Source organism: Ornithorhynchus anatinus, chromosome 21 (genome assembly GCF_004115215.2).
Source record: "Ornithorhynchus anatinus isolate Pmale09 chromosome 21, mOrnAna1.pri.v4, whole genome shotgun sequence".
NCBI lineage: Eukaryota > Metazoa > Chordata > Mammalia > Monotremata > Ornithorhynchidae > Ornithorhynchus > Ornithorhynchus anatinus.
Window position 1 is genome coordinate 14,989,762 of NC_041748.1, and position 21,003 is coordinate 15,010,764.

The 21,003-nt window shown below is 57.2% G+C and overlaps 2 protein-coding genes, 1 long non-coding RNA gene and 1 other non-coding gene across 4 annotated transcripts; 3 read left to right on the forward strand and 1 right to left on the reverse strand.

Annotated features, from left to right (window-relative positions):
• The first annotated feature begins 219 nt into the window (after positions 1 to 219).
• Positions 220 to 290, forward strand: TRNAG-CCC. The gene has a single exon. It is a non-coding gene; the product is annotated as a tRNA-Gly (tRNA).
• Positions 225 to 8,220, forward strand: LOC120639089. The gene is made up of 3 exons (XR_005661274.1): positions 225 to 269; positions 7,774 to 7,776; positions 8,209 to 8,220. It is a non-coding gene; the product is annotated as an uncharacterized LOC120639089 (long non-coding RNA).
• Positions 3,576 to 7,205, forward strand: METTL26 (methyltransferase like 26). Its single transcript, XM_029048692.2, has 6 exons — positions 3,576 to 3,834; positions 5,236 to 5,398; positions 5,550 to 5,609; positions 6,305 to 6,372; positions 6,661 to 6,739; positions 6,852 to 7,205. The coding sequence occupies exons 1-6, from the start codon at positions 3,638 to 3,640 to the stop codon at positions 6,897 to 6,899; spliced, it is 615 nt and encodes a 204-aa protein (XP_028904525.1). The 5' UTR covers positions 3,576 to 3,637; the 3' UTR covers positions 6,900 to 7,205.
• Positions 8,221 to 9,492: 1,272 nt separating the features above from the next.
• Positions 9,493 to 12,154, reverse strand: WFIKKN1 (WAP, follistatin/kazal, immunoglobulin, kunitz and netrin domain containing 1). Its single transcript, XM_029049413.1, has 2 exons — positions 11,874 to 12,154; positions 9,493 to 11,223 (listed from the first exon to the last, which is right to left on the reverse strand). Exons 1-2 carry the CDS (start codon positions 12,141 to 12,143, stop codon positions 9,625 to 9,627), a joined length of 1,869 nt encoding a protein of 622 aa, XP_028905246.1. The 5' UTR covers positions 12,144 to 12,154; the 3' UTR covers positions 9,493 to 9,624.
• Between the last annotated feature and the right edge of the window lie 8,849 nt (positions 12,155 to 21,003).

Here is a 21,003-nt window from a genome sequence, read left to right on the forward strand (position 1 = left end):
ATTATCTTGTATCCATCCCAGCGCTTGCCTGGCGCATAGAAAGCGCTTAACAAATACCATTAAAAACCAAACAAAAGAATTAACAAGACAACTTCAAATCTCAAATTCAGAAGGGGGCCCTTTTAGAAGGTGATTAGCAAACGCAGAAACAATCATAGACCACCAGAGGGCGCCCTTATGAAGATTCAAGTATCATTTTAGCGCCCTTATCCTTCAACGGCGCCGCTGGTGTAGTGGTATCATGCAAGATTCCCATTCTTGCGACCCGGGTTCGATTCCCGGGCGGCGCACTCACTTTTGTTACTCTTTTAAATTTATACTTTGGCTGCCCCCACTCCCCCAGTTGATCAATCGATTATTAAGTGGCCTTTATGGAGCTCTAACTCTGTGCTAAACACCGTACTAGGCGCTCGGAAAAGTACATTAAAAGAAAGAGACACGACCTCTGAACCCAAAAAAGGTCGAAATGAGGATTCCTTTTGCTCTTCCCCCTACCTCCCCACCCCACAGAATTTATGTAGATATCTGTCATTTTATTTATTTATACTGATGTCTGTTTATTTGTATTGATGTCTGTCTCTCCCCCCACCCCCAGACTGTGAGCTCGTTGTCGGCAGAGATTGTCTCTCTTTATTGCTGTAGCATACTTTCCCAAGCGCTTAGTACAGTGCTCTGCACCCAGTAAGCGCTCAATAAATACGATTGAATAAACCAATGAATGATTTTTGGAGCGGGGACGGGATGCCCTAAGATGTTAAACTCGTTGTAGTCAGGAACTGTGTCTATTTTATTGCTGTATTGTACTCTATCAAGCGCTGAATAGTAATAACAATAATAATAATGGTACTTGTTAAGCTCTTACTATGTGTCAAGCACAGTTCTAAGCTTTGGGAAAGATAGAAATCAAGCAGGTTGGACACAATCCCTGTCCTACATGGGACTCACATTTTCAATAGGAGAGAGAACAGGTATTGAGTCCTTATTTTACAGTTGAAACACTGAGGCCCAGAGAAGTTAAGTGATTTGCCCAAGGTCACACAGCAGACATGTGGAGGAGTGGGATTAGAACTCAGGTCCTTCTGACAGGGATCTGCACACAGTAAGCGCTCACTAAATAGGTTTGAATGAATGAATGACGGAACGACCTCGGACTTTGCATCCCCTGAGGCTAAACCAACAGGCGTCTCCCCACAACCACCCCCACACTTCTCCAGCTTTATTTTTCCAGTTCCTGCCAACTCCATCCCCATACCTGTTTTACCCTCTCCGCCCTCAATTTTCTCCTCCGCAAAATGGAGAATCATTCCTTCATTTCTATTTATTGAGGGCTTACTGTGTGCAAAGCACTGTACTAAGCCCCTGGGAAAATACAACAGTAAACAGTAAACAGACACATTCGTTGCCCACCACGAACTCTCAGTCGGGCTGTGGGGTGGGGAGGCTTAGGGAGCCAGACATTCATTCATTCATTCATTCATTCATTCATTCATTCATTCATTCATTCATTCATTCATTCATTCATTCATTCGTATTTACTGAACGCTTACTGTGTGCAGAGCACTGTACTAAGCTCTTGGAAAGTACAATCGGCAAAATAGAGACAATCCCGGCCCACAACGGGCTCACAGTCTAGAATATAAAGAAATAAATGGCAGATAGGTGCCCAAGGGCTGTGGGGCTGGGAAGGGGGAAGAACAAAGGGAGCCAGTCGGGGCGACAAAGAAGGGAGTGGGCTAAGAGGAAAAAGGGGGGGCTTAGTCAGGGAAGGCCTCTTGGAGGAGATGGGCCTTTAACAGGGCTTTGAAGGAATGGGGTGGTAATTGTTCATTCATTCATTCAATAGTATTTATTGAGCGCTTACTATGTGCAGAGCACGGTACTAAGCGCTTGGAATGAACAAGTCGGCAACAATTGTCCGATTCAATCCCCATCCTACTTAGACTGGGAGCCTCATGGTGGGACCTGATGATCTTTTAACAGTGTATACATCTGCCTATATCTGCAAATAATATATTTACTTATTTATATTAATGTCTGTCTCCCCCTCTAGACTGTGAGCTCACTGGGGGAAGGAATGTGTCTGTTTTTTGTTATATTGTAATCTCCCAAGCGCCTAATAATAATAATAAATAATTATGTCATTTGTTAAGTGCTTACTATGTTCCAGGCACTGTACTAAGCGCTGGGGAGGATACAAGCAAATCGGGTTGGACACAGTCCCCACCCCGCATGGGGCTCCTAGTCTCAACCCTCATTTTTCAGAAGAGATAACTGAGGCACAGAAAAGTGAAGTGATTTGCCCAAGATCACACAGCAGACAAGTGGCAGAACTTGTTTTGTCACTTATCTACTTGTTTTGTTTTGTTGTCCGTCTCCCCCCTTCTATACTGACAGTGGGCAAGTCACTTAACTTCTTTGTGCCTGTTACCTCATCTGTAAAATGGGCATTTAGATTGTGAGCCACACTGTGGGACAACCTGATGACTCTGTATCTACCCCAGCGCTTAGAACAGTGCTCTGCACATAGTAAGCGCTTAACAAATACCAACACTGTGAGCCTGTTGTTGGGCAGGGATGGTCTCTCTCTCTCTCTCTCTCTCTCTGTTGCCAAATTGTACTTTCCAAGCACTTGGTCCAGTGCTCTGCACTCAGCGCTCAACAAATAACATTGAACTAGGATTAGAATCCAAGACCTCCTGACTCTGAGGCCTGTGCTCTATCCACTATGCGTAGTCGGGTGCTTTGCCCGCGGTAAGCGCCCAACAAATACAATTGAACTGGGATTAGAACCCATGACCTTCTGACTCCGAGGCCTGTGCGCTATCCACAATGCTTAGACGGGTGCTTTGTCAAAAGTACGTGCTCAACAAATACAATTTAACTAGAATTAGAACCCAAGACCTTCTGACCCCGAGGCCTGTGCTCTATCCGCTGTGCTTAGTGCAGTGCTTTGCCCATCGTGAGCGCTGAAGAAATACGATTGAATGAATGCATGGATTAGTTATTGAACGAATGAACGAATGAATGAATAAACGAACGATCGAATGAAAGAATGAATGAACGAATGAACGATCGAACGAATGAGTGAATGAACGATCGACCGAATGAATGAAATAATAAACGATCGAATGAACGATCGAATGAACGAATGAACGAGCGAATGAATGAACGGACGAACGAATGGATGGATGGGCGAATGAATGAATGAATGAACGAAGGAACGAACGAATGAACGGACGAACGAATGGATGGACGGATGAATGAATGAATGAACGAATGGGCGGACGAATGAATGAACGGACGAATGAATGAACAAGGGACGAATGGATGGACGAATGAATGAATGAACGAACGAACACAGCGGCGTCTGGCCCAGCCCCCACGGTGAGCGTCCCCCCAGCCCGGCCCGGCCTAAGTGGGGGGTCCGGGAAAGCGGGGCGCGGCCCCTTTAAGGGACTGTAGGTCCCGGGCCCCGCGGCCTTGTGGGAGTTGTAGTCTCCGCGGCGCCGACGGCCTACAACTCCCAGGGTGTCCGGCGGCAGGGCGGCTCGGCTCTCCTCCGCCGCCTAGCGTCGGCGGAGGGTGGGGCGCGGAGCGGAGCGCGGAGTGGAGCGGAACGGAGCGCAGCGCAGCGAGGATGATGGTGGCGGCGGCTGCGGACCGGAACAAGGAGCCGATCCTCAGGGTCCTGCAGCAGTACGTGGACCCCGGCCAGCCCGGCGTGCAGGTGCTGGAGGTGGCGTCCGGGTCGGGGCAGCACGCCGTGCACTTCGCCCAGGCCCTGCCCAACGTGCTGTGGCAGCCGTCCGACGTCGACCAGCGGTGCCTCGACAGGTCAGGCCCCGCCGCCGAAGCTAGGACCGACCCCCGCACACCCTGCCCGCCCACCGCCCTTTCATCCATCCATCCCTCCCTCCATCCATCCCAATGTTGGTATTTGTTCAGCGCTTACTATGTGCAGAGCACTATTCTAAGCGCTGGGGTAGACACAGGGGAGTCAGGTTGTCCCACGTGGGGCTCACAGTCTTCATCTCCATTTTACAGATGAGGTCACTGAGGCCCAGAGAAGTGAAGTGACTTGCCCACCGTCACACAGCTGACAAGTGGCAGAGCCGGGATTCGAACCCACCACCTCTGACTCCAAAGCCCGCGCTCTTATCCACCCACCCCTCCATCAGTAGCATCTGTTAAGCGCTTACTCTGTGCCCAGCGCTCTTCTAAGCGCCGGGCTGGACGCAGGCTTGTCCCGCAATCGTAATTCCCGCTGTACGGATGGCCTAACTGAAGATGGTATTGAAGCCTGACCTCTTCTTTGGTTTCGCCGTATGTCTCCCCCTTCTAGACTGTGAGCCTGCGGTTGGGCGGGGATGGTCTCCATCTGTTGCCGAATTGTCCGTTCCAAGCGCTTAGTCCAGTGCCCTGCACAGAGTAATGCTCAATGAATGAATCTTAATCCCCATTTCACAGATGAGGTGACTGAAGCCCGGAGAAGTACACAACGAGCTTACAACCCAGAGCGGGGGAGACGGGCATCAGTACAAATAAATAAATTGCAGATACAGATGGGACACGGACTGTGTCCAACCAGATCATCTTGTGTCTACTCCTGGCACACAGTAAATACATAACAACCATTAAAAAAAAAAAAAGACATGAAAAACCCCCCAGACATCATTGATGATGACTGCACTCTCCCCAGCACTTAGAGCAGTGTTCTGCACACAGCGTTCGACAAATACCATTGACTGCTTGGATCAAAGACGGAGGGAGAGCAGATCCCCATTTGACAGAGGTGGAAACCGAGACTCAGAGAGGTTAAGCATCTTGCCTGGGGTCACCCAGCAGGCCAGGTCTCCTGACCATGCTTGGTGCGGAGTCCCCAGCCCCGCTTTGGACCCTCATCAGGCACCCAGACCCACCTCCACCAGCCTGGCCTTCTAATAATATTAATAATAATAATTGTGATATTTGTTAAGTACTTACTGTGTGCTCAGCACTGAACTAAGGCCTGGGGCTGCTACAAGATCATCAAGTCCTCGCAGTCTCAGTAGGAGGGAGAACAGGTGTTGAATCCCCATTTTGCAGATGAGGGGACTGAGGCCCAGAGAAGCGAAGTGACTTGTCCAGGGTCACCCAGTGGACAAGTGGCAGAGCCGGGGTCAGAACCCAGAAGCCCAGGCTCTCCCCGCTGGGCCCCGCTGCTTCTCACGCTTCCCCATCCGTCCGCCTTTGCAGCATCACGGCCTTCACCTCCGCCCTGAAGCTGGACAACGTGAAGCAGCCGCTGTTCCTGGACTCGTCGCGGAGCTGGGAGACGTGGGGGTCGATCCAGCCGGGCTCCCTGGATCTCGTGGTCAACATCAACATGATCCACATCTCCCCTCTGAGCTGCACCGAGGTCAGGGCCGCCCCGCCGGGGCTACGCCTGGGGTGGCCTTCCTCGGGAGGGGATGGGAGGGCAGGGGTGTCCGACCGACCCGCGGCCCTGGGTCCTGGCTCCAGCCTGAGGCCCCCCTCCCCCTCCCCTCTGCCCGACTCTCTCCCCTCAGGGGCTGTTCAAAGGGGCCGGGAAGCTGCTAAAACCCAAAGCTGTGCTGATCACCTACGGGGTGAGTAGTTGTCCCAAGGACCGTCACGGGTTGGGAGTGCGAGCCGGGACCAGCTCTCCCATGAGAAGCAGCATGACATAGTGGATAGAGCACAGGCTAGGGAGTCAGAAGGTTGTGGGTTCTAATCCCTGCTCTGCCATTTGTCTGCTGCGTGACCTTGGCCAAGTCACTTCACTTCTCTGGGCCTCGGTTACCTCATCTGCAAAATGGGGATTCAGCACCTGCAAAAGGGGGATTCAACACCCTGAAAATGGGGCTGCAGACTGGGAGCCCCATGAGGGACAGGGCCTGCGTCCGACCCGATTTGCTTGTATCCACGCCAGCGCTTAGTACAGTGCCCGGTCCACAGTAAGCAATTAACAGACTCCACAATTATTATTATCCAGGGAGGGGTACCCTCTCTGCCCCACCCAACCCCCCCGAGCCCCAGCTGGGGGAAAGATGGGGGTGGACTCTGCCGCAGGGAGTAGTTGTCAAACGCCTGGAGGGTAGGGTTTGCGTATGCCCTGGGGCTCAGTCAGTATCACTGAATGACTCCATCAGACTCATAAACGAATGAGTCGGTCGAGAGGGAGCGGACAGGGTTCCTGAGTTGACTGGAGTCCTAGAGAGCTGGGGACTGTGGTGGAGGACGGGTGGGCGGGGCGGCGCCAGGGTCACCCGACTGCCACCCGTGGGTTCTCGATCCCGGACAGCCTTACTCGGTCAGCGGACGCATCACCCCGCAGAGCAACGTGGACTTCGACCTCAGTCTCAGGCACAGGTGAGAGCCGGAGGTGGAAAGCTGGGGTCGGGTTGGGGGTGTGGAGGAGGGGCACAGCTGGGGGGACTCTGGGCTCTGTGGAGTGGGGAGCCTCCCCCCGATGCCGTCTCCCTCTTTCTTCCTTCCCCCGGATCTCATCTCCCCCTTCCCCCTCGGGTCCCGTCTCCCCTTCTGGCCTTACCCAGAGCTCCCCTGTTCCGGGTGCAGTGAGGTGCGGGGATCAAGGCGAGGTGCTCCCCCACCCCGTTCTCAGTATGGGGGCACCCGCCTCGCCCCATGCCCCCACAGGAACCCGGCCTGGGGCCTGCGAGACACCGCCCTGCTGCAGGAGTTCGCTGAGGCCAGCGGCCTGCGCCTGGAGAGAATGGTAGGAGCCGGCCGACGGCCGGGGGACCCGTCGGGGCAGGGGGGCTGCTCGAGCGGGCACCGGCTCCAGCTTGGCAGCTGCGCTGTCCTCACCTGGTCTTGCCTCCCCACAGGTGGACATGCCGGCCAACAACAAGTGCCTGATTTTCCGGAAGCAGTGACCATCATCCACGTGGGGCCCTCCGGCCGCAGGATCCCCGCTCCTCCCCCAGTACTTGCTGGCAGAGTCAGCGCAGACAGGGCCCGATGGGGTCGGGGGAGGAGGGGGTGTAGGTGTGGGTGTGTTTGTGCCCCGGCCTCAGCCAGAGAGGAGCTCTCCTGCCCGGTGCCCCCTCCCCGCCTCACAGACCTTCATCTCCTGCAAGTTGGAAGGCCTGGGAGCTGGCAGGACCCATAAAAAGGGGAGGCGTGGGGGTGGGGCTGGGCCACCTCTCTCCTCTCAAATACAGTATGTGCCATCGTCCCTACCGGCTGTCTCCCTTGTCTGCATTTTGCTGTTGGGGCCCCCGAGCGTCACCCCTGGGCCCCGACCGCACTGCACTTCTCCCCGCCGGACTCTTGATCCCTCTGGGGGCTGGGTTGCGGGCCGGCCAGGCCGACTGGGCTCCCGGTGGAAGAGGAGCGCAGGCCTATCCCTCAAGCAGGAGAGACTGGGCCTAGTCTGCCTGCCCACCGGTGGCCTAGGGTGGGAAAGGTGGGTGGGCAAGGGTCCCAGCTCCCGTGGGCACAGGCACAGATGGGGGATGACCCGCAGCCCGGCCTTTTTACCGTCCCCTTCTTTGCCCCGTGCCCCCCACCTCTGGGACTGGGCATCCCTCCCTTCCTAACACCACCGTCAGCCTTCCCCTCCAGCCACTGCCTCCGTGACAATTAAAAACCAAACTCCTCCCTCCCCTGCCTCCCAAGCACCCTCATCCCTGGGATGAGAAGGGCTTGGGGTGAGGGATGAGCAGAGTCCAGCTTGTCTCGGGTCTCTTGCCCGGCCCCACCCCACCCCTGGGGCTCTAATGTCCCGGCTGGGGTGGCGGCAGGAAGAGAGTGGGGCAGAGGGGAAGAGGGATGTCAGAGGAACCAAGTTTTAGATTATGGGGCCCAAGGGAGATAGGGGGAGGGTGGCATGAGAGGGGCCAAGACAGGGTGGGAGAGATGGTTGGGGAGTTGCGGGGAAGGGTCCCGCTGCAGTGACATCCTGCCCGTGTTAGCACTGGATGCGGCAGGCCTCGATCAGAGGGTGGGCGGTGGGGAGGGGAGAAGAGGCCAAAGGGGCTGGAGACAGGCCACGCCCCTTAGCAAGGGTGATGGGGCCAAGTCCAGCCTGGTTTCTTGGAGAAAGGAGGGCGAAGGCGGCCCTGAGGACCCTGCTATCCCACTTACCGCCTGCCAGTGGCCCCGGGTGGACCCGCCTCCGGCTCCAAGGACTCAGGACAGTCTGGCCCGGCCTAAAGCCGCAGAAGAAGCAGCGTGGCGCAGTGGGAAGAGCACGGGCTTTGGAGTCAGGGCTCATGAGTTCGAATCCCAGCTCTGCCACTTGTCAGCTGTGTGAGCTCGAATCCCAGCTCTGCCACTTGTCAGCTGTGTGACTGTGGGCAAGTCACTTAACTTCTTGGTGCCTCAGTTCCCTCATCTGTAAAATGGGGATTAAGACTGTGAGCCCCACGTGGGACAACCTGATTCCCCTGTGTCTACCCCAGCGCTTAGAACAGTGCTCTGCACATAGTAAGCGCTTAACAAATACCAACATTAATTATTATTATTATTAAAGCCAGCCCCGATCAGGTGCCAACAGCTCCCCGGATCAGGCGATGGGGGTCACGCCTTGGGGGTGGGAGTGAGGCTGGGGGCCACTGCTAGAGACCCTGCCTCAGGTGGGGGCTGCATGGCAGGCATAGGCTCTGACACACACACCCCAGCAGGCCACAGAGGCCAGCAGCCCCTCGCTGTGACTCCGCTACTCCAGAGCAGGGCCAAGACCAGGACCCTGACTTTCTGACCCGCCCGGGGCCTCCCAGCCACACCTCCTCCCCTCCCACCCCCAGCCCCCAACCCATGAGGGACGCGAAAGGCCGGGGAGGGGTCACAGAAGAACTCTTCCCCTACATCTCAGTCTGTCCAGATCCCCAAGTCCGGCCAGGGGCCAGGATCCAGCCCTCTAGTGCAGGACCCGCTGACCTGCTGACCCACCTCCTCCCCTCTGCCTGGCTCAGACATCAGGATGAGAGGCCCGTGCGGCGGGTGGGAGGGGACACGTCCACATGACCGCTGGTCGGTCAGCCACCCTGCTGGCCAAAGGGAGGGAAAGGAGAATCTGGAACGAGGTGGGGGAGGGGGGTAGCTGCCCTCCCCCAGTCTGGCCTGCTGGACACCCCTGGGGGCCTCGGGCCTCCGGTTACCGGGCAACAGGGGCAGGAGAGTTTTGGAACCGGAGGGGGGGACCTGACCAAGATCCGTTGACCTTCCCCTGCTGGGCTGAGTTCCCCAGCAGGAACCCCCCACTTCCCACCACCACTTCCTCGTGCAGTAGGGGGTCGGGACTGAACCGCCCCGGCTCCAGGGTCCCCTCCCCCTGTTTACCTCCACCAGAGCGGCTAAGGCGTGATAGCCGAACCGTGACTGTGCAGCTGGGAGCGTCAGGGGTTTGAAATACAAAGTGGGCTAGGGAGCTGCCCTGTGGCACTCTCTGTTGGGGAAACAGAGGCCCACCAGGATCGGGGCGGGGGGGGGGGGCGGGTGTCCCGCAAAGCCAGCACCACTCAGTCCCGGATCCTGGACCTGTTTTATTGAAGAGAACGAGGGAACAGGGACGGGCCGGGGTCCGGGGGGGCGAGGGGCCGGGTGTTAGACGGAGCCACCCCCGGGGGGCCTCCGGGCGGCCCGGGGTCTCCGCCGCTAGTCCCGGAAGCGGTTGAGGAGCTCGCAGGTCCTCTTATCGATCAGCTCCGAGATCTTGCGGAGCCGCTTGTCGCTGGCCGCCCGCACGTAGCTGCCGGGGTGGAGCACGGCCACGCCGTCCCGCACCTCGCCCATGATGACCAGCGGCCCGTCCCCGGCCGTCATGTTGGGGCAGGGGCAGCCCCAGTCCATGCCCGTCAGCGTCACCTCCAGGTACTTGACGTCGAAGAACTTGAGCCCCATCTTGTCGTCCTTGAGCACGTCGTCCAGGGCGAAGCGGGCGAGGCCGGAGTCGGGCTCCTCGATGACCTCGGTCAGCCGGCCCACGATGGCGAAGTCGCTGCGGCACAGGCTGGGAGCCATCTTGCTGCGCAGCCGGCAGGCCTTGCAGGGCGGCGCCCGCGGGAAGGGGCAGGCATCCTCGCAGCGCTCGCGGCTCTCAAAGTTGTTGCCGTTGCCCTCGCAGCCGCCGTAGACGAAGGAGTGGCACCGGCGGAGCAGCGGGCTGTAGGCCCAGCGCGGCTCCCAGCGCTGGCAGGGGCCCTGCACGGCCGGCAGGGTGCAGGTGGCCCCGGGCCCCCGGACGCAGGCCCTCTGGCAGGCCTCGTAGGTCTCGAAGCGGTTGCCCCGGGCGACGCCGCAGGCGCCGTCGTCGAGGAAGGTGGCGCAGGCGCCCCGGCGGGCGTCGAAGCGCCAGCGGACCCGGGCCGGGCCCGGGCAGGGCCGCCGCTCGGGCTCCCGGAGGCACTCGGGGGGCGGGGGGCCACGGGCCCGGGCGGAGGTCGGCGGTGGGGGCGGCGGCCCCTCCTTCTCCTCCTTCTCCTCGTCCACCGCGTCCTCCTCCTCCTTCTCCGGCTCCCGCTCCCGCCGCTGGATGACGGACAGCGGGAAGTCAGCCCGCAGGAGGCCGGCGGCGTTGCGGGCCGTGCAGGTGTACAGCCCCGCGTCCTCGGGCCGGGCGTCGTACACCACCAGCTGGCCGATGTTGGTGACCACCACGTTGCCGTACATCCGGTCCGGCCGCATGACCGAGCGCTCCCGCTGGTCGCCCTGCTTCTCCCAGGTGATGTCCGGCGGCGGCCGCCCGCTCACGTCACAGTGGAAGCTGACCGTGCCGCCCGCCGGCACCGACCGGTGGGCCGGGTTGCTGTAGAGCACGGGGGGCACCGGCGCGTCAGGGGCGGCCCCGGGGGTGGGGGCCGCCGGCGGCGGCGGGGCGGCCGAGGTCCCGGGGGGGCCGGGGCTGCTGGGCGGCCACGAGGAGACGTGCTTGCAGGGCACGACGGCCAGGCGGAGGCCCCGCAGGCAGGCCTCGGCGTCCAGGTAGCAGCGGTTGTAGTAGGTGAGGCCGTCCGACGCACAGGTGAAGTCGGGCTCCTTCTCGCAGCGGTCCCGGCAGCGGCACACGGGCTGCCCGTCCCAGACGTCGCAGTCGGAGCCCTGCTGCGGGCAGGCCAGGCCGTCGCACGAGGCGGCGGGGGCCGGGGCCGGGGCCGGGGCCGGCCGTCCCGCCGGGCCGCCCTCGGCGAAGCGGGCGGCCACGCAGCTCCGCAGCCCGCACACGTTGGTGCAGCACTTCTCCGAGTCCTCGCAGTCCTGGCGGGCGGGGGGAAGGGACGGGGACAGACGGAGACTCAGAGAGGTGGGCCGAGGCCTCGCCCACCCGCAGACCCCCTCAGCCCCCGCCGGTCTCCCGACCCCCGGGGAACCGGGGCCACTCCCGTCACGAGCATCTTTCTCCTCTAACGGAGGGGCCGCCGCCTCACCCCTCCCAAGCGAGGGTCTCCCCGGGCCCCCTCCATCCGCCCCCTCCACGCAGGCGTCGAGGTTGCCGAGGGTCGCGGCCGGGCAAGGGGCTGGCGCCGGGGAGGGCAAGGCCGGACCGTCAAACTGCCACGGGAAAAGAGGGCAACGATCATCCCCTACCTCACCCCCGACCCCGGGGATCCGGAGGTCAGGGTGGACCGCAAGATAAAATTCCAAGTCAGCGATGAAGCTGCGTCCTGAGGTCCCTGCCAGGCCTTGCTCAGTCCCGGCAGCCCCCCTCTCCACCCCGCCCCCCAGGGTCACCGACTATGTCCCGGCGGCCCCCTCCCCAATATCCCCACCACCCCGAGGATACGGGGGTGCCCCTCACGGTGTCCCGGCGGCCCCCGCCCCAATGTCCCCCCCCGGAGATATGGGGGTACCCCTCACGGTGTCCCGTCCCCCGCCCCCCCCCCAGGGGATATGGGGGTGCCCCTCACGGTGTCCCGGCGGCAGTCCCGCTCGCAGGTGCTCTGCGCGTCCACCCACAGGTTGGGGTTCAGCTGGTTGGGGCAGACGCCGGGGTGCCCCCCTCCTCCTCCACCTCCTTCTCCTCCTCCGCGTCCGCCGGAGCCGGGCGGGGGTCCGGGGGTCCCGGGCGGGGGTCCCGGGGTCCCGGGGGTCCCGGGGGTCGGGGGCAGACTCAGACTGGCCGCCCTGAGCCGCCCCGACCCCAGGCCCAGGACCAGCAGCAGCGGCAGCGCCCGCATCGGACCCCACCACCCCAACGCCCGCAGCCCGCACCCGGACACACCCCGGGACCCCCCGGGCTCCCCGGGCCTCCCGCCCCCCGCAGCCCCCCGCAGCCCCGCCCCGCCGGGGCCTTTAAAGTCCACCTGGGAGCGGCGCGGGGGGCTCCGGCCCCGCCCCCCAACCCCCACCGCCCCCAACCGGGGCCGGCCCCGGACCCACCAGGCTCCTCCCGACGGGGGGCGGGGGGCGGCTGTAACCCGAGCCCCTGCACCAGATCAAAGCCGGGGGGGCCGGGAGGGGGGCCAAGGGAAGCGGCCCCCAGAGGGAAGAGACAAAAGCCGCCGGTCCTGGTGCGGAGCCCCCGGCCCCTCCCCCGGCCGCCCCCCTCTCCCCTCCGGACCCCCTCCGGATCCCCTCGGGGAGCCCGGGTCCCTCCCCCCGGGGGAGGCCCGGCCGGGCTCGGGGGGCGGGGGCTCCGAGGAAGAGGAGGGAGGCTGCCTCCTCCAGGGAACAACGACCGGGTCCTCGCCTTCCCCTTCCCGCCCCCTCCCTCAGCCTGGCCGGAGTAAAACCCCCTCCTCTCTCCCCTCGCACTGCCCTGCCTCCCCTCCCCCAACTTCCTGCCTGCTCTGCTCTGCTCAGCCCCCCATCGCGCCCCTCGGCTCCCAGCCCCCAGCCTCCAGGCCCCAAAGTCCCCGGCCCCTCTGCCCCCCACCTCCAGCCCCCGGCTCCCCAGGCCCCCAGCCCCCCCAGCCCCTCCGGGTGAGGCAGCCACCAGGGAGGGACGGCTCCACATCTGGCACCCTCTGTCCGGCCAGAGGCCCGACCCGGCCGGCTGCAACCCGATTAGACCGTAAACCCGTCAATGGGCAGGGATTGTCCATTCCAAGCGCTTAGTACGGTGCTCTGCAATAGTAAGTGCTCAATAAATACTATTGAATGAATGCAATCGGATCCAGGGGCCGGACAGAAGATGGGGGACCATCCGGAAGGGCCGGACCCCAACCTTAGCCTCGGCAGCCACCTCCACCCTGCGCCATTCCTTGAGGCCTGCCCGTCTGGCCCACCCGGAATTGGGACGGGGCGGAGGGACAGTGGCCACTCTCCCTGCACACACACACACACCCCCCCCCAACCACACACAGACACACCCTTCTGCAGGCAGACAACAATACCCCGGCCCGTGGCCACAGGGCACCCTTGGCCTGGCACAACCAGGTTGGGCTGGGGTCACAGCCGTTGCCACTGAGGTTTTGGGGGGCAATGGAACTGAGGCCGGACATCCCGGCCCCCCCACATCCTTGGGGCCTTGGCTAGGCCGGGCGTGGCCGGCACCGAGGTTCTCCACCGGAGGACGGGGTGCTCATTCCCCTATTTCTCTCCACGCATTCTCAAGTCTCTTTCAACATCATCATTCATGATGGTATCTGCTAAGCGCTTACTATGTGCCAGGCACTGTACTAAGCGCTGGGGGGGATAGAGGCAAATCGAGTTGGACACAATCCCTGTCCCATATAGGGCTCACAGTGTCAACCCCCGTTTTACAGATGAGGTACCTGAGGCACAGACAAGTGAAGTGATTTGACTAAGGTCACACAGCAGGTAAGTAGAGAAGCAGCGTGGCTCAGTGGAAAGAGCATGGGCTTGGGAGTCAGAGGTCATGGGTTCGAATCCCGACTGCCACTTGTCAGCTGTGTAACTGTGGGCAAGTCACTTAACTTCTCTGTGCCTCAGTTTCCTCATCTGTAAAATGGGGATTAACTGTGAGCGTCACGTGGGACAACCTGATTACCCTGTATCTCCCCCAGAGCTTAGAAGAGTGCTCTGCACATAGTAAGCACTTAACAAATACCAACATTATTATAAGTGGCAGAGCCAGTCTTCTCCTCTGCCTCCCACCTCCTAACTGTGGGAATCCTTCTGTGTCCTCTTCTATTCTTCACCTACACCCACTCCTTTGGAGAACTCACGTGCTCACACAGCTTCAACTACCACCTCTAGGCAGATGAAACACAGTGCCCACGAAGAAGAGGAGAAGCTAGGAGGAGGACAAAGTGAGAGCCACCCCTGCCCAGCCACAGGGACCACCACGAGGCGGTCCTTGGCACAGGCAGGAGACACGGGGCCCCCTGGGGCCCCCCGAGGCCGGAGAATCACCTGGTCTTTCGGCACAAGCTGGCTTCGCCACCCAGATCGGGCCAGAGGAAGAATGCCCCACAAAGGGCCCTCCGGGGGGTCGGCCTCTCTCAATCCCTCAGCGGCGGGGAGGGGCGGGGGGCCCGGAGACTCAGGGGAAGGGAATCCTCCCCCATTTGATCTGAAAGGGTAGCAGTCACCCCGAGTCCTGACCTCTTGACCCAGGAGGTTGGCTCCAGAAGTGGCTGGCTTGGTCCAAACACGAGGCAGGGAGACAAGCCACCAGCCAAGAACCACACTGCTTCTCCAAGATACAGATGATAATTAAGTTGGACACAGCCCCTGTCCCACATGGAAAATGAAGTACAAAGAAGTTAAAGTGACTTACCCAAGGTCACCCCGCAGGCAAGAGATAGGAAAACCGCCTCCTGACTCCCAAGCCCTGGCTCCCTCCCCTAGGCCAAGTGTGAGAGGAATAATAGCCACAGCTAGGGCTGAGGTGGATTGGCTGGCATGACCTCCTTCTCCTCCCCCTCCTCCTCTTGCTCCCCTTCCAGCTGACACCAAGGAGAGAAGAGACGGTTTGGACCCTGGGATCTCAAAACCAACAATCCATCCCCTCTCCCCACCATCCTCATCCACCTTCCAGGACCTGGTCGGCATCTTCGGGCTCCATAGAGAGGGCAGAACCACTCAGAACCAGAGGAGCCCCTGGGAAAGGGGTGGGGACAGGTCCTATTGTAATCTTTAGTGAGCGTTTACTGAGTAAAACAGGCTGCATTCAGCCCTCGAAACAGACAGCGGACACGCACATCCTGTTCCCTTGCCGCTTAATGGGAGAGGACAGGTTAAAAAAAAAAAAGGCGGGGATGAAAACTGGGAGTTGTGCGGCAGGAAGAAATGTCCCAGAAATAAGTGAGCTTTCAGGAGAATATGCTCACACATACACGGGGTTTGAGAGCGGGTAGAAATGAAATTCTCTCCTATGAATCAAAGCTACGTTGTGGCAGGAGAGTTTGCATACGCAAATGAAGCTTAGAGCTACCTCGCCGGGTGATACTCTCTCATCGGGATTTCCCCTAATGAAAGGGGCTAAGCTGAAGCATCAGACAAAGTTGATTCACCTGTGCTGGGCAACGGAGGCACGGGAAAGAGTCAAGGCAGGTGATCGAGTCATCAAAATGTTAATCCAAGAGGGTAGCAGAGACGTATAAATTTTACTGAGCAGAGAAGGCACTGGTAAACCACTTCTATATTTTTTTACCAAGAAAACCCTTTGGAAAAAGAACCATAGAGTCGCTACGAATCGGGCACAACTCGGCGGCATCTAAGATAAATTAATATTCAGATAGCAGAAGAGGCTGTCGGGTTGCTACAACTCTGAGTCAACATGTCACGACGGATGACAAGGGGCCGTCAGAAGAGCACAAATGGATGGCATTCAATAATAATAATAATGAAGGAGCGTGACTTAGTGGATAGAGCAGGGGTCGGGGAGTCAGAAGGACCTGAGTTTTAATGCTGCTTCACCACATGCCTGCTGTGTGACCTTTGGCAAGTCACTAAACTTCCCTGTGCCTCAGTTCCCTCTTCTGTAAAGTGGGGATTAATACTCCAAACCCCACGTGGGTCAGGGACTGTGTCCAACCCTAGTGCTTAGAACGGCTTGGCACATTGTAAGCACTTAACAAGTACCGATATTATTATTATTACTAGAATAACTACCGGGTTGTTTGTTAAGTACTTAGCAGCGTGTCTAAGTGGGAAGAGCACGGACTTGGGAGTCAGAGGTGTTGGGTTCGAATCCCCCCTCTGCCACTTGTCAGCTGTGTGACTGTGGGCAAGTCACTTAACTTCTCTGTGCCTCAGTTCCCTCATCTGCAAAATGGGGATGAAGACTGTGAGCCTCACGTGGGACAACCTGATTACCTTGTACCCACCCCCAGCGCTTAGAACAGTGCTCTGCACATAGTAAGAGCTTAACAAGTACCAACATTATTATTATTATTTACCAAGTGTCAGGTCGATATGGTACAGTGCAGGACATTGTACTAAGCACTTGGGAGAGTGCAATATAACAATATAACAGACACATACCCTATCCACAAAGAGCTTAGGGTCTAGAGGGGGAGACGGATATTAATATAAATCAAATTAATAACGTTAATAATTAACAATTAATGTTAACAATTAATAATGTTAATAAATTACAGCTACGTACATGTGTTGTGGGGCTGGGAGGGAGGATGAGTAAAGGGAGCAGGTCAGGGTGACGCAGGAGAGAGTGGGAGAAGAGGAAAGGAGGGCTTAGTCAGGGAAAGCCTCTTGGAGGAGATGTTGCCTTCCATAGAGCTTTGAAGGGGGTGAGGGTAAATTCAGATTTGAGGAGGGAGGATGCTCCTGGCCACAGGCAGGATTGTGGGCGAGGGGTCGGTGGGGAGAGAGACGAGATCTAGATCAGTGAGAAGGTTAGCATTAAAGGAACAAAATGTGCGGGCTGGGTTGCAGTAGGAGAGTAGTGGGGTGAGGTAGAAGGGGACGAGGTTTTGAGTGCTTTAAAGCCGATGGTGAGGAGGTTTTGTTTGAGGAGGTGGATGGGCAACCACTGGGGGTTCTTGAGAAGAGGAGAAATGTTTTTGTAGAAAAATGATCCAGGCAGCAGAGCGAAATATGGACTGGAGTAGGGAGAGACAGGAGGCTGGGAGGTCAGCGAGGAGGCTGATGCAGTAATCCAGGCAGGACAGTCGGATGAGTGATTGTATTAAACACTGACAGCAGTTTGGATGGAGCGGAAAGGGTGGATTTTAGCGATGTGGCAGAGGTCTTACCGAAGGGATTTAGTAACTGACTAAGTGGGTTCAATGAAAAAGGATAATGCCAGGGTTATGGGCTTGTGAGACAGGAAGGATGGTAGTGCTCTCTACAGTGATGTGAAAGTCAGGGGAAGGACAGGGTTTGGTTAGAAGATAAAAATTTATTTTAGACATGTTAAGTTTGAGGTGACAGGCAGGACATCCGAGAAAAGATGCCTTTAAAGAAGAAGGAAATATGTGACTGCAAAGAAGGAGATCAGGCCTGGAGATGTAGATTGGGGTCATGGGTTCTAATCCTACTCTGTGACTTGTCTGCTGTGTGATCTTGGGCAAGTCACTTGACTTCTCTGTATCTTAGTTATTACATCTCCAAAATGGGGATTGAGACCGTGAGCCCAAGTGGGTCAGGGACTATGTCCAACCCAATTCGTTTGTATCCATCCTGGCGCTTAGTACAGTGCCTGGCACACAGTAGGTGCTTAACAGATACCACAATTATTATTCTTATTTTGGAATCATCTGCACAGAGGTGGCAGATGAAGCCATGTGAGCAAATTGAGTTCTCCAAGATAGTGGTGTAGATGGAGAATAGAAGGGGACCCAAAACTGACCCTAGAGGGACACTCACAGTTAAGGGGTGGGAGGCGGAGGAGGCAGTGTAAAAGACTAAGAATGAGCAGCCAGAAAGATATGAGAACCAGGAGAGGACAGTGTCAGTGAAGCTGAGGTTGGATAATGTTTCCAGGAGAAGGGGGTGGTCGACAACGTCAAAGGCGGCTGAGAGGACAAGGAGGATTAGGATGGAGTAGAGGCTGTTGGATTCGGCAAGATCATTGATGACCTTTGAGGGGGCAGTTTCTTTGGAGGAAAGGTATCGGATGCCAGATTGGAGGGGGTCAAGGAGAGAATTGGAAGAGAGAAACTTGAGACAGCAGGTGTAGACAACTAGCTCAAGGGTTTTGGAAAGGAATGGGAGGAGGGAGATGGGGTGATAACTGAAGGGAACCTTGGGGTCAACCGAGAGTTTTTTTAGGATAGAAGAAACATATGTTTGAAAATTGTGGGGAAGAAGCTATTGGAGAGTGAACAGTTGAAGATGGTGGTTAGGGAGGGAGGAAGGGAGGGGGCAAGTATTTTGATTAGGTGCAAAGGAATGGGGTTGGATGCTCAGGTGGAGGGGGTGGATTTTGAGAGGGGGCAGGAGATCTCCTCTAGAGATACTGCTGGGAAAGATGGGAGAGTTGAAGAAGGGGCAGGATCGGGGAGGGACTGGGGAAAGGCAGGGGCGATTTTAGGGATATCACACCTGATAGTTTCAATTTTCTCAATAAAGTAGGTGGCCAGGTCGTTTAGAGGCAAGGGATAGGGGAGGAGGGGGAACAGGGGGTTTGAGGAGGGAGTTAAAGTCTTGATCAACTGGCAAGGGTGATGAGCATGGGTTTCAGTAAGGATGAAGAAATAATTTTGCCAGGCAGAGGAGAGGGCAGAGTTAAAGTACGTAAGGATAAACTTGAAGTGGATGAGGACAGCCTGATATCTAGATTTCCGCCGGCAGCGTTCTGCGGCTCGTGCACAAGCACGAAGGAGGCAGACTGTGGAGGTGATCCAGGGCCGTGGGTTAGTGGTACGAGACTGATGAAGGGATAGGAGAGTGAGGAGTTGAGTTCAGGAGAGAGGGTGGTGTTGAGGGCGTCAATTTAATCAAGGGAAGGTAGTTTGGGTTTGGAGGCTTAACAGGTCATGAATTGAGAAAATTGGATAGGATCAAAACATTGGAGCTTTCTGGAAGGGAACAGCACAGATTTGTGGGGAGGAGGTTGTGGTCACACAGAGGGATTTCAGATTTGGTGAGGATAGAGACTGTAGAGTGGCTAGAGCTGATGAGTTGGAGTGTGTGTCTAAGTGGTGAGTGGAGAGGTAAAGGAAACAGTGGGAAAAACGGCGGTGGATTATCCACGCCTGTTTCTCCCGGAAATAAATGACAGGAAGAGATCCATTCTTTTTATGGCCTTCGTTCAGCACATACTGTGTGCCAGACACTGTACTAAGCAAGACCATCAGGATGGGCATAGCCCCTATCCCTCATGGGACTCACAGACTTAATGCCTGTTTTACGGATACGGGAACTGAGGACAGAGTGTCCAAAGTCTTGTCCAAAGTCACACAGCAGACAAGTGGCAGAGCCGTGACTGGAACCCAGGTCCTTCCGACTTCCAGGTCCAGGTTCTTTCCACTAGGCCATGGCTGCTTCTCTTTCCGTTGAATCAGGAGAATCCGCTGCCCCTTCGCAAGCAGGGCTCTTAGCTCCTGCCCTGCTCCCTCAGTTTACCAATGGGGGGAGGTGCCCCAGGGACTCCAGCATAGGGGAACAGCAGAATTGGGAGCCAGGCACATGGCGCAGACTGGGAAAGTCAGAGCAAACTGAACTGGGTGCTAGATTGTAAACTGCAGCCCTCCTATCTCCCAATCCTACTGTCCTCTACAAAATGCTTAGTGCAGTGTTCTGCATCCAGTGGGTGCTCAATCAATACTACTGACTACGGAGCCTCAGCCAGAAAATTATGTTGGATGGAAGACCCCAGGATCCCCATGATCTCCAGGGCAGTGAGGGGGACAAGGGGTTTAGCTGGTGAAGCCCTTGGGGTTGGGGAGGGGTGGGAGGTGTCACTGAGAACCTTGCAAGTAACTCTAGGCCCCCCAACACCATGAAAGGCGGTTTCATCATGGAGTTTGCACTCTTTCTTACTTGTTCTCCTTCCTTCAGATTTGAATACCTGAAAAAAAAATTTACATCACCATCTTTAGATGGGAAACTCCTCAGGGTCAAGTAACATATGCCTTAATTCTGTTTAACTCTCCCACGTGCCTAGCACTCTGTAATTAAAGAGCTTGGTGCAGTGGATAGAGAACGGGCCTTGGGAATCAAGAAGTCATGGATTCTAATCCCAGCTCCGCCACTTGTCTGCTGTGTGACCTTGGGCAAGTCACTTCACTTCTCCATGCCTCAGTTACCTCATCTGTAAAATGGGGATGGAGACAGTGAGCTCCCTGTGGTACAAGGGACTGGGTCCAATCTGATTTGATTGTATCCGCCCCAGCACTTAATACAGTGCCTGGCACATAGTAAGCGCTTAATACCATTATTATTATTATTACCAATAATTGCCATTAAAATATTCAGGAGACACAGAGTAGGGGGATCAGATCAGTTTCTAGAAAATGCCCTGAAGCAACAGGCAATCAATCGATGGTGTTTATTGAGCAAAGCCCTGGACTAAGAACTTGGGAAACAATTCAATAAAGTTGGCAGATATGCTCCCAGCCCACAAGGAGCTTACAGTCTAAGAGAGGAAGACCCTGAAACCAACGTTAAAATAGATGTCAGGTTAGGGAAGCAAACCTTCCGTCAGGCTTGGCATGCTCAGCTCAGGCCGGCTCAATTCATCTCATCAACTTAGCTTAAAAATGCAGTCTTTAATTTATATAAAATGAAACATGTATATCACAGTCGAATAACATTTAATGTACAAAGAACTAAAAATTCCCCAGAGGAACCATAGGAATGGTACGAGTGTCAAACAGCAGCTAGGAATAGTGTCGACATCCCCAACGCCAGAAGCCCTCCTTTCCTCGGAGGGCGTCCGCGATGCTTGCCCCGCAAAGTCACACCGTCTGGTCCGTCCCGTTCCTGCCGGGGGCGGGAGGTCAGGCATCGGAGAACCGGGGTGGGGGGAGGGGGCGCTGCCCCCAGCATAAGGGGGCACGGGGGGATGGGGGTGTGAGGGGGTGTTTGCGTGTGGGGAGGGGCTGCCGCATCAGGCGGCACTTCTTCCCCCCTTCACGACGAGGCCTTGGCCTGCCCGGCCACGTGCCTCCTCAGCACGGAGGCCGTGGGGTGCTGCCCACAAGCCCCATCCCGGGGGGCGAG

Excerpts from the sequence above, each read along its gene's own strand:
- METTL26 (XM_029048692.2), top strand. The coding sequence starts at position 3,638 with ATGATGGTGGCGGCGGCTGCGGACCGGAACAAGGAGCCGATCCTCAGG. Across the intron at positions 6,373-6,660 it reads GACCTCAGTCTCAGGCACAG|GAACCCGGCCTGGGGCCTGC; the intron begins GTGAGAGCCGGA and ends ATGCCCCCACAG. Across the intron at positions 6,740-6,851 it reads GCCTGCGCCTGGAGAGAATG|GTGGACATGCCGGCCAACAA; the intron begins GTAGGAGCCGGC and ends GCCTCCCCACAG.
- WFIKKN1 (XM_029049413.1), bottom strand. The coding sequence starts at position 12,143 with ATGCGGGCGCTGCCGCTGCTGCTGGTCCTGGGCCTGGGGTCGGGGCGG. Across the intron at positions 11,224-11,873 it reads GGGACTGCCGCCGGGACACC|GACTGCGAGGACTCGGAGAA; the intron begins GTGAGGGGCACC and ends CCCGCCCGCCAG.